Source organism: Trachinotus anak, unplaced genomic scaffold, assembly GCF_046630095.1.
Source record: "Trachinotus anak isolate AG129_WGS33_773 ecotype Australia unplaced genomic scaffold, CSIRO_AGI_Tana_v1 ptg000009l, whole genome shotgun sequence".
Classification (NCBI taxonomy): domain Eukaryota; kingdom Metazoa; phylum Chordata; class Actinopteri; order Carangiformes; family Carangidae; genus Trachinotus; species Trachinotus anak.
This window is the reverse complement of record NW_027273860.1, coordinates 7,983,777-7,996,695: the sequence shown is the minus strand read 5'-3', so window position 1 is coordinate 7,996,695 and position 12,919 is coordinate 7,983,777. Positions and strand designations below refer to the sequence as shown.

The window sequence follows — 12,919 nt, the reverse complement described above, 5'->3', positions numbered from 1 at the left end:
GGAAGGTCGCTCAGCTCTCTAGAACAATATCAAGGCAGAATGTCCTGAACTGAAGCGAAACGACTTACTGCTCAAAAACCAAGACCACAAATGGCTTTTATAGCACCTTGTTGTATACCCCGTCATTTTAATGGACAGATTATGGGCTAAAGGGCCCCCTACTTAACCACCATTACATTTTTTGTCTTTTTCTTGCAAAGTAACCACAACCACTGTAAAACTCAGAATTTTGTTTCTAAATCTTCTCCTTCAGCTTCCTTCCACAGCAGATCCACGCTGACACTCCTCAGTACAGATATCATGGAAAATACTCTAGGACACTAAAAAAAAAACACACTTCAACTGCTTTACTAAATCTTAAAGTTACTCTGTGTTGAACATAACAGGCGTCACTCACAGTGACAAACCCGCAGATAATTATGATTCAGCTCAAGTTCCCCTTCAGCTCTGTGGAGCCTTTTAGCATCTTTCAGTGTTTTGGTTTTACAGTGTGCAGCTCTCACCGTTCTCATCAGTGCAAGAAATCAGCTGTTTACAGAGAAGACACTCTGATAAACAAACCAGATACTCTCTGCTCAGAACCAAAGAGCAGGCAAAGTTAGCAATTAGCTATTGGAAATATCGGAGCATTTAGCAGCCAAACACCTAAAAACAGAACTGATGGTGAATACTGGACTCACATTTATTAGCTGGACACAAACACAACTCCATACTAATGTTAATGTTGCTCCATATATGCTGAATGTGTACTGTATTTAGGTAAAAGCTTGCTAACACTTGGCATATCAACTTTATAAGGTGATGATACATCAGTTTTATTTTTTACAGAATTAATACAGGTTTGATGGAAACTCATTGCACAGTATGCATCAATATTAAAAAAATAAGTCACTCATTATTGGCGGATACTCAGAATGAAGGAACTTAGATGTGTATAAGGAGAAAAAAACATGATTGGGTGATCCCGTCTTCTGATTGGCCTTTTTGACTTTGCAATGAAGAATTCATTGTAAATAAAAATGGAAAAAAAATTGGCTTTTAATTGATTAATCGCAACTATTTTGACAAGTGATTGATTAGTTTTCTTACAAAGATGACAAAAACATGTTCAGGCTTCTACATTGTGAATGTTTGTACACCTATGACCAAGAAAAGCAAATTATCATATCTGGGATTAAACTGAATATATTTGGGTTAGGGTTTGGGTCAGACAAAAGACAAAACAAGCTATTTAAAGACGTTGCCTTCTTCTTTTGGAAATTCTGACTGAAAAATTTGAATTGACATTTTATAGATTTGACAATCGGTTAGTTATTTGAGAGACTAATCAGCAGATTAATGATGATAAGAATAATTGTTAGTTGCAGCCCTAATTTTCTAATTTTAGTAAGCCTATTTGATGTTAAATTCATGCTTATTTTAGCAACAATTTTAGATTTAGCTCAAGGATGATGATAAAAATATAAGACCAAACTTATATAGAGTAGTCACTCAGAGTTGGAAGAACCACACAGTCCCTCTTGACCATGCATCTCATCACTCTGCAATTACTGTCAGTCCATTCAACTTTTCTCTTCATCACATCCCTGCTTAATTCATTGAGTTCTCTGGGAGGCCTTGTCAGCTCTCAATATTAATTACGACCTTCCATTTAATGAAGCATCCAGCCAAGCATAGTTAGTCAGACATTGTGTGTGTGTGTGTGTGTGTGTGTGTGTGCATGTGTGTGATAGACAGGAACATAGGATTGATAACGCCACATCCCCTTTCTCCGACATCACGCCAGAGATGATTAAAATGGCGCCTTTTAATTAAAATGCAATCACAGTGGATGCTGCTGATTACCTCAGGCGGAAAAAAAAAAAGGATGCAAGACTCGTTGTGGCTGAGGAAGAAAGCTGGTGAAAAAGAAAAGTGCCCAGGCTACATCTTAATAAAGCACCGTAACAAAGAATAGCCACATTGTCTCTTGTAATGTCTCTTGTAATTCTAATTTCACAAACAATGACCTTTTCAAAAACGTGTCACACTTGCTATGAGTGATGATGCTCCGTTGCTATGTCAACCTCACTGCAGATCAATTAAATTAGCTCATCAATGGGAGAGTGACTGCTGGTCAAGTTGAGTACAGTCTCAGTGGGATGTACTGCAGACAATCTACAGAGATGATTCGAATGTGCTTTTTAGTTGATATTTGTTCTAAATAAATGAAATGTTTTATTTTCCTTTGTATAAACTGACTTAGACTCACACTCAATTGTACATTAAGAAAATAATCAGTCATCCCTCTGGAAAATTGACTTGATTTGATGTGAGTATGCTAAATCAAAAAGCTGATTAGTTGATCTGCAGAAACTTGATTGACAACAAATGTGACAATTGTAGATGTAGTAACAATTACTTTCTTTATTGATTAATCTACCATTTATTTTCTTGGTTAATTGATTAATCTGTGGTGTATCAAATGTCTTGCAAATAGTAAAAAAAACATGCACATTATAACGTTTTGTCTTACAGTCCAAAGCCCAAAGATATTCAGTTTGCAATCATAGAAGATAATGTGTGTGATAATAATCATTAGCGGCAGCACTAGGTGTGAGCTAACTACAGGTGCTGTGAATGTGCGCTAGCTTTCCCTCCCAAAATAGGAACTGTGACCTAATTTACAAATACAGTGTGCAGGGAAAATCCAGAAGGTCATTGAATGCAGTGTGCCCCTTCAGTTTCTAACATGACATAGTGGTAGTTAGTGTTCTCGTGAGACTGTGGAGTAGCAATAATACTGCAGGGGACTGCTCTTGTAAACCTGTCCGACAATCTTAAGAGAATTTAGTCTCATTAGTCTGTTTTTGCTAATTATGTGCAGCCCGCTGTGCAGGTTTAGCATACAAGCTCTTACAGAAGCTTATGTTAGCATGCAGAAAAATGAACCTGGTTCGGTTACCTGGGGCCTAAAGCTCTCTGTGGCCCCAATCCACAGCTATGTAGCAGACACACACCATGATGCACCAACCCATCCATGCCCTATTAAAACTAACTACTTTTGAGGACAGCAAGTGCATAAGTAAGCAAGGAGCAGCTCATACACATAGACACACACACACACACACCCATAAACAAGTCACCTCAGCTACACGGCATGTCAGGGACATAACAGCATGGGTGTCTCCCCTCGGGGGCGTGAAATCAGAGAGGAGCGTTTTTTAAGCGAAACGCTCGTTTAAGGTCATTTAAGGAAAAGCAATTACATACTGACAGAGTTTCTCATCAGAAAATAATGTAATCATATTAATCTCTCAGATAATCTCCACCTGTACATTATCAAGTCATCCATTACACATCTCAGAGCAGATTTAGGTCTGGAGGAAGTGCTTGGGACCGTCTCAAACATTTGGCCGTGATTGGCTGACCTTGCCTGGAACATTAAATATGTCCTGATGAGGCTAAACCCAAGGCTGAACAAGAAGTCAGGGACTTGATCGTTCGTTTTCCCTCACAGGTGGTTGGCCGGTGCCAGGATACCATCTGTGATGTCTGAGGGGCCAAGGAGGATGCTGGGAGTCTGGCAGCGAGGACAGCCACTCCCAGAGCCTGCTGCAGTTTAGGACATATTTCATTCACTCTCTGGGGCCACCAACATATCTTTTATTATAATTATAAACTGCGTCCAAGGACACCTGACTCATTTTAACTCTCTCACACACACACCTGCACCATCAGCCAAAAAAGCCATTTTAGAACAGTGCAGCCGGTGACAACGGCAATAAAAGTGCAAGTGAAATGAAAAGGGAGCGTGGCTGGAGCAGGGACAGCAGAGAGTAACATCACCTGCAAGCAAATTAGCATCAGCTTGACACCATGTCCGCAGACTCAAACAGCTTGTGTCATTACGGCGCTCTCCTGCTAAAATTAAAGATGGCTCCAAGCTTTTCTCTGCTCCAAAAGGTCTGTTCTTGTCAAAAGCTGCACGTCACGTGTCAGCAGCTATGGTTAGTTTATCATTATCCTCAACATTTTCAGACATTTCCCATGCACTTCTTAACATGGCAGACCAATGTTATAATAGATGTTCAGACAAGACGATGGCATTTTGTGCACCTATATTTCATGAGGAAACTGGGGTGAATCATACTGCATATACAGTATGCATGTATACATATATAATTAAATTATAACAGTACTACAATCAAATAATCTTTTCTTGTACTTCTTACATTGCTAAACTTTTCCTCCGCAGTAAAAGTAATGCATCAGAGAATAAATCTACAGTTACTGAACAACATGAATAATTAGCCGGAGCTAGAAGCAGGAAGTCGGGGGCTTTGAGGTCACTTTGATTGAAGAGGGAACCTGACGTGAAACCACCTGACATCCACAGGAGAGTAACCAAACACATTTCTCACCGACTTTCCAGAGAATTTCTCTCAGAATTCCTAGGCAGGCGGGTCACTCTCAGTCACTCAGCTGCCAGCTCCGGGCGACAGCCCAGACAACGGCCATGAATTAAAGATGGCAGAGTCACTGCGGCAACGGAGGACCCAGAAATAGGCTGGCTTGACCTTTTCTCTGACCTGCGCTGAATGATTCAGACGTTTGATTTTCTCCCCTCCTCTGAGGTGTGATTGGGTGCTGAAGTGCAGAACCAGAGCGAGTCAAGCAGCTAAACATCCTCTTTCTCATGTGTTAAGGAGCACAAAGTGAACCAACAGAACCTGGCCTGGAGGGAAATCTGCAGTCCTCCAGATGAAGTAAAAGGCGGTACTCTTATGAGTGCCAGTTGAACCTCATTTAAAGTGCAGGTCATCATAGCACTACAGTGTTTGGGCTCCACTTTTCCTGCAGATATGACGCCAACTGATATGCAAACGCAGGTGAAATAACATTCTTGTTGTCATTCTTGTGCCGGTTTGGTAGTTTTATAGCTCCAAACGTAACTACTTGGAGCACCTTAGATAACGAGCCATTTGGGTATCCCACTATCATGAAACTGCATGCAGACCATTTCTCATTACTGGGGAAAATAAGGAGAATCCACAGATCTTTAAACCTCTGTTCTGACACTAACTGGCACTATTTTAATCTTAACCAAATCCTTCCCATTCCTACCCTACATATGTGTGGCAATGCATTGATTCACCTTTGAAAATGACTTATTCAAATATCTTTATTTAATTCAAATTTGTCTTTATTGGTTTTAATGTTCTATTTCAACATTAAACATAACATAATTTTTCTATTTTAATTTTCAAAGCGCCTCTGTAAAGTGCTTTGAATTGCCTTGTGTCTGAATGGTGCTCTATAAATAAACGTGCCTGTATCATATGCACATCACCTTTAACAGTTCTGACATATGATAAATCAATCAATGGAAGGTGATTATCAACACTGATTATCAGCATTAGACTGTCCAAATAAAGTGCAACCTCCTGTATATTCAGGTGAACTGAAATGTAGTTAAACCTGATCAGTTCATCAGGTCACCCAGTCATAAGCCATTCTAAGCTGCCTCCCAAACTAATGTTACAAACATCCTGTTTCACTGGAGATGGGTGTGGAGTGCTGCAAACCTAATAGATTTCAGTGGATCTTGGCCAAATTTGGTGGACAAATGTCACTAATGCACTTCACAGATGACAGAAGTCATATCAATTAGTCACAAAAATAGGAAAACACCTCCCCCGTTAGATTTTCAGCTGATCTCCTCTGCCGTTCCTCCCCCAGCAGTCATTTTGTTTCCTTGCTGCACTGAGAAATGGTCTCGAGTATTAATCAGCATCACACTAAGACGAAGCAGACGCATTACTGCTTTAATCACAGCTGAGATGGTATAGATTAATTCTTGTGCTGAACTCGCAGCCTTCAGAATCCTCATTACGGTGTTATTGTCCTCATTATAAATCTCGGCCCTACAGCACAGAGGTGACCTTCAGACTGATCCCTGTACTTACAACATTTAACTTGACCCGATTGAAACGATTGTGAAAAGGCACAACAGAGCTGTTAAATGCTCCTTTTAATACCCGAGGATGTTTTCACACTCAGTGTCACGAGGGTGTGAGGCTCAGGTATATAGCAAGGTGAGAAAGTACAAGGAGCACTTCCTGCTATATGCATGTGAGAAAACTGTTTCACCAACGCAGTAGAGTAAACGTGTCATATTCTTACATCTGACAAGCGTGCGAGGAGTAAAAAGCCTCTTGAAATGTAATTTAAATCTACATTACAGTATAAAAGAAGAGCAGCTGTCCCCTGAAAAATGTAACATAACCTTCCTTGCCTCTCTGGTGGCCCTCTTCCTCCTTGACCCAGAATATCTTCTAGGTTCACCTTGAACCAAAGCGGGACAAGAAACTAACGAGATGGATTGCCTCAACGCGTCTGTTTGACACAATTCTGACTTCCTTTCTCTCAAGAGCCGCTGATATTTGTCAGGAAAGGCGCAGAAGCACAGGCTGTCACTTTGCTCCCACTCCCTCATCTCAGTAACCACTCAAAGCCAACACACTCCTCCGAGCATCTGTTGAGTCGCAAAGAAACATTGCACTTTGTCTGTTATCATACCAACCGTGACAGCTTACCAAGCCCGGAATACATGTATATACATATATACTGCTTTATGTTGGTTTTTTTGAAGGCTGCCACTTTGAAATTAACTGCAAACTCAAAAATCCAATTTTCCCAAGCAGTCTGAGCCACAGCAGCACTTGAATAGCTTATCAGTCTACAATTCACGTCAAACTGAACCCCTAAGAACAAAGCTGTGACAGCTGTATGTTGGTTCAGTGCAGCTGAGAGGAGGTTGTTTACAACACTGTATGCTGTTTATTAGTAAGAATCAATAGACACATATTCCATTCAACAACAGACGACAGCAGAAAATCTTAATGTTAGATCAATTACACTCATACTGAATGCTGCAGCTGTTGAGATTATTAATTTGGAAAAACAGGCTTTGCAAGTATCGCACCAAATGCTCATTTAACCATCTTGTGCAGCCATTTGCACAGAGATAAGATGCACTGTACAATACAATCTCATCAAATAAATACTTTCCTTAAATACTTTTCATTCAACAGATGAAGCAAAACCTTTAGCGAATTCGAGAAAGGCGTCAAGTCCTAACTGTTAATTAAGTCTGAACTGAAGGCAGATGCTGGATGCTTCAGAATGACCCTTTACCAGTTCAGTCAAGATGACTCAGACATCCTGGGAGACAAGAAAAACACACTGTGACCTTTACTAAGGCTGTAAGAGACATCATAGCAGGATTATATTAGTTTGGCAGCCCTATTAGTTTTTATAGGTGGACATGTTTTTACTTTAATTATGGTTTGGTTTCAGAGAGCATTCAGATTTTAGAAATAAGTTCTCATTTATCTCATTTGTCTCCACTATTATAATATAAGAAATGTGTTACTTGTGTTGGTTTTAAAATATATTGATGTGGTATCTCAATGTGACTTGATTAATCTTTACTTATTTAACTTGGATTTGAAGTATTGCAGTTGTAGTTAGCTATTTACACCTGTTGTAGTTCACTAAAATGCTTTTAAATGCTGTGTAGAACATTATTTTCTATGAACTAGAATAAGCTTGGTCCCAGCATAAACCACATGGATATAAGTGGTCCCCTGAGAGCAGCAGAGAGTCCTAGCAACTCAGGAAATAATAAGACAACACACACCAAACAACATATAGGATGAAAACAAACCACCGCTCCATTGCTACAGAATGTCTGTTCTCACCTGGATTTATACCAAGCTCACAATCCTCACTGTGGTAAAATATCTATCCTCATGTCACGGCACATTTCAATCCTCTCAGATGATTTATAACCACTATAAGATATTTGATATCACCACTCAGTCCTGATATCTATGGTATGACAGAGGCCTGTGGCAAAAGAGATAGATCTCAGCAGCCTATGAATCAAATCTAACTTGTCTGGGTATATTAGACATTGACTGCTGATGTCCAGACGTAATGAAAAGCCCCAGCAGCACAGCCTTAGAGGACAATGCCTACATGTACGTATTGGAGATAAGCGACCCTGTCACATATCTCAATCCATTAATACATACTGCAACACTCAGTAATTTGGGTGTAAAAGAGAGTTGTTTCTATAAAGGCGGTTTAGGAGAGCTGAGACAGAATCCCTTAAAGCCTGTTGCAAAAAAGACACAAGGCTTTAGTCATCAAAACTATAAATATGGTGTGATGCCTGAGTGTTTTTTTTTTTTTTTCATTTTAATGCAGTCTCACTTTTGAGAAATGTTAGACTCTGTGCTTGTTCTGATCTCCATGTTCCTGCTAGATTTGTGAATGCATTATTAGAATCATGCTAACACCTTGGTAAGAGCTGGAATGATATATCCTCCTTTATTAAAGCCCAAAAGCTCTTCGTAACTCGTGTTTTATTAGATTGATATTTCTCTTGTCGATTCGGTATCCGTTCAACAAACCTGCTGAAAGTACCTTTATCTTGCTAACAAAACATAACCTTGCAGGATGAGAAGGGATGCCACTCTAGTTAGCAAACTATGAGATTTTCAGCGGTTGTTATTTGGGATTCAGGACACAACCAAACCTCTGCAAACACAAGAGAGATGCTGAAGTGAATTTTAACAACAGGTCTGATAGCAACAGTGAACATGTGCAACAAAAATCAATTTCTGCAAATTTACCATTGGCAGGACTTCCTTCAGTAGTCAATAAATTCATCATTCAAATTATGCTGCTTCTAACTTAGAGGAAACACAGCAATAACCTTCCTGCACTCTTAAAAATAAACTTTAACTATGCTGACAGAATTTCATTTGGAGAAACAGATGCTAATCCTCAATTAAACTACATTGATTCTTTCATCTTTTATAAGTTGAGAAACATTGAACACCTTTCCAGAGTGCACTTCATGACATAAATAATGTGCGACTGTTGTATAGTTTGTCAAACTGGTAGGCTAGTTCTCAGGCATGCTTTTGAATTATACTCTGCTTGAAGGCGCTGGACTCAAGGCTGGTTTGTGAGTCACCTCAGCAGGATAGCACAGGAAAAGTACGTTAACCCATCCATGACCTCTCCAGCTCTTTGGAGCCAGAGCACCCTCCCAGAAGGGACTGCACAGACGTCATAATAGGACCAAGCAGAACATCTCAGTATTTTACTGTTGTTTATGTCATTCTCTAAGAGTTAGACCACCAGCAGAACTGAGATCAGCCCCAACTGTAAGCACTTTTAAATCCAGGTTAAAAACATTTCTCTTTTCATGTGCTTACAGCTGAGCTCTTTTTAAGAACTTAAAACTCTATTTTCTTCTATTTTACTTTTTTGCCCCTGCTTTTAACTCTGTGTTTTCTTTTGGTTTTATGCTGTTTTATGCTGTTCTTTTTTTTTGTGTAAAGCACATTGAGTTGCCTTGGTATGAAATGCGCTATATAAATAAAGATGCCTTGCCTAGACTGAATATGAACCATGCAAGGCAGATGTGACCCATAGGATACTGCTCTACAAAGGCAGAAAGCATGAAGTACAGAGGCAGAGAAAGTGAAGTTCCAGTAAAATAAAAATTTGGGACGGTATATGCAGCTTCTCTGATAACCTAACTAAACATTAGCAAGAGTTCAGCTCAGTTCTTTTATCTCTATCATAAATGGATTTATGTAAGTTTAATTCGTATGGAAGGCAAACTGCAAAACAGATAGAAATAAATAAATAAATAATTAAATAAATAAATGCCTCAGACGTCCCCCAAAACACCTAAAATGCAGATACCACACAGTGACTTAACAATATTCAAAAAGAAAATGCATTATCTAAAAACAAAATATGGTCTATCAGCTCTATTGCTCTATAACAACAACAACAACAACAACAACAAAAAACCACTGGAGTTAAAAGCTGCAGTTACAAGCTAACACTAGTTACCGTTCAGCTGTCTTTTTTTCCATTACAATTAAATTTAGCCACTGTCTCATTTAGTTGTGTGGAATAATTAACTGATCAACCAAGATGTTGGTTCTTCAAAATTGATATTTTTCCATTACAGATTACAGCTGGGGAAAAATGAATTTGCATGAATCATCTTTAGCCAGTCGCAGCTTTCTCCCTTGCTACCTCAGACTTGATGCTATGTCTACCCTGGTCTAGCATTAGCTGTCTAGTTGTCTGTCTGTGATGGTTGTGCAAACTGTTCTTACAAGAATTATACATTAATACATGGCAAACAGTGCCAAAAAGTCAGATTCAGGTTCTGACTCACTTTTGACCAATTATATACAAGTAGTAATGGCTTTGTAAGGCAGTATAGCAGAGGCTGAACTGCTTTTAATATTTCTCACATATGTAAATATTCTCTTTATTTTTGCTCTGCATGCATATTACCACTGCTTTCCACTTACTGAAGAGCTTATGCATTAAAAAGTCAACTCCTAAAAGGTTTGGGCGATTGAAGTGCAGTAAGTACTTCAAAATATCTAAAGAGATGACTTTTTTTTTAGACACTGTGCATTTGAAAGGTTCAAATGTTCTTAGTCTTATGCAAAGGGCCAAATTCACACCGCTGTTTAAATTTTACAGCACTTAATTTCATAATTAGTGGATGCAGCTGAAGACTTATATTTCTCTGTCTGGCTTTCATGTGCTCTCAGACACACAGAACGTACACACCCACACACACCAGGCTATGTCTGTCTCTCCCACACAAACAAACCCACCCACTAACACGCACATATATATATATATGTATGTATGTATGCACTATGTTTATTATATGTATGTATATATAGGCCACTACATCACTCCAGCACACCTTGATCCAATGACAGAGCGTAATCCACAGTGGGACTCATTAAAAACAATAATCGTCTCTAACTCCCAGCCACACTCTGACAATGGAGACCTCTTCCACAAACAGAGAAAAGCATACTGAGAATTCAATGAGAGAAATGCACTTGGGGAATAAGCACAGCCTCATTCACAACTATCCTACCCATAAATGAGCCCACTTGCAGGTAAAGAAACCCCATGAAGAAAATGGCATGTTCTGAGCTTATTAAATTATGTTTGCAACCTAACAGCCTACAACAGCAAAGACTACATGAATGTATATCAGAAACTGTATGCTGGATGGTGTGTGTGTGTGTATTACACATGAGAGAAAAAAAAGGGCAGACACCCTCTTGCTCTAAATATAAAGATTATGATGCAGTTCGGTGCCTGTATGAATCATCGCAGAGTTCGAGTGCCAACCTGAGACCTATATTTTCCTGTTGCTCATTATGAAGTTTATACTGTCATGTGTTGTGACTGCTGATCCTGGACCACTAAGTGTGAACAGAAGTGTAAATTGGAGGTGGCAACTGAGGAGATTATTCTTACAACTAACACGCCACTGAAGCAGTAAAATGAATCCTTTAATCTCTATCTGTCTTATCAACAGGACACAATTATCTTAATGGCCTCTCTAATATGTCTTGCTTTGAAGAAAAGCATGGAGCATGTCCAAATTACAGCGTAGTGTCTGAGGCAGGATCTGGAAGAACAAATCAAGGGTAGTGAAAATATAACCGGGCCAAGTCTGAAAATGAAACAGAGCTGTATGAAAGATGCCCTTTTCCTGAGGAGGCATAAGATCTTACTAAATATTTAACTGGATTTAAAATTGCATGCTCCTTGAGGGTATGGGTTGAGTAATTGTATGGGCACAGAAACCCTTTAAGTCCTATGAAATTTAGTGCATTATTATAGTTGTGTGTGTGTCAATCTGAGTGTAAAAACCTATAATCGGATGCAAAACTTGGTCATTTGTTTAACATTGTCAGGTATAATTGTGTATTTTCTGATGAGACTAACAGCTAAGGTAAAGAACAGGACACCAGTAATAAGTCTCAGTAAACATTTCACCCATTGGGCCTGACAGATTATGTAACTTTTCCTGTTGGATCTCCAGATTTCCTCCAACCTGCAGAACCAAAGCTCAAACATGAGTTTCAGCAATTGCAAAAGAGAAGGTGACAGGCATCTTGCTGGACAGGGACATTTGCTGAACTTTGGCAAAGAGAGCAAATGTTTGTGTGAACGACCCAGCCAAACCGAGACAGCCAGGTGAATTCAGCAGCACGGACGGTCTGTAATGCACTTAAAAAAAAAAAAAAAAAAAAAAAGATGAAACACTTAAAAAAAAAGATGTGAGTGTTTTTGGGAAAAATAAAATGATGATAAAAAAAAAAAAAAAAAAACTGAAGCACAATAGCTTACCAAATTTTCTGTCACCCAGGGCAGGTGAGGAGCAGAGGCTGAGAGCCAGTGCAGCGAGGAGGACGGGACACCTCGGTGAATCCATACCGCTCCTGCCGAACACACAGCGCCGCTCGTCCACCGCGCACCTCCGCTAAAACAGCATGTCTGTCGCCGGCTCAGGTGGGACCCGCTCGCACAGAGACTCGGACTAAAGAGACATGCTGATGGAGGGAAAGACAAGAGGAAACGCAACGGCAGAAATTCGCTAAATGGCAACACAATACAGGCGTTGTTTCAGCACCACAAACAGCGACCAGCCCCACGGAGGAGCCCCTCCTAAGTTTCTGACGTCAAACACACATGGTGAGGAGGGATGATGCTTGCAGCATGCAACAGCGCCCTGGACGGATGGATGGATGGATGGATGGAGAAGAAGAAGAAGGGACAGGAGTACTGAGTGATTACAGCCCGGAAGCCACGCAGGCATCAACAAAATAAAAATAATAATAATAATGGAACTTCACATTCATCTTATTAGCTTCACTGGAAAATAAAGATACTGTTCCAAAGATTTATGATGATTTATGAGGAACACATGACAACATATCACAGCAAAATGACAGGAAGGCCGTTGCATAAAATTTCACTATAAATTTCAACAATAATAGAAGCATTATTAAAC

The 12,919-nt window shown here is 39.6% G+C and overlaps 1 protein-coding gene across 1 annotated transcript in view; it reads right to left on the bottom strand.

The window, feature by feature from the left end:
* ptprn2 (protein tyrosine phosphatase receptor type N2) overlaps positions 1–12,487 on the bottom strand; it is a 123,642-nt gene extending 111,155 nt beyond the window's left edge. Inside the window, exon 1 of the mRNA XM_071484999.1 lies at positions 12,256–12,487. Coding sequence (XP_071341100.1) covers positions 12,256–12,340 — 85 coding nt within the window. The 5' untranslated portion in view covers positions 12,341–12,487. The remainder of the gene's footprint in view (positions 1–12,255) is intronic.
* Positions 12,488–12,919: the final 432 nt, after the last annotated feature.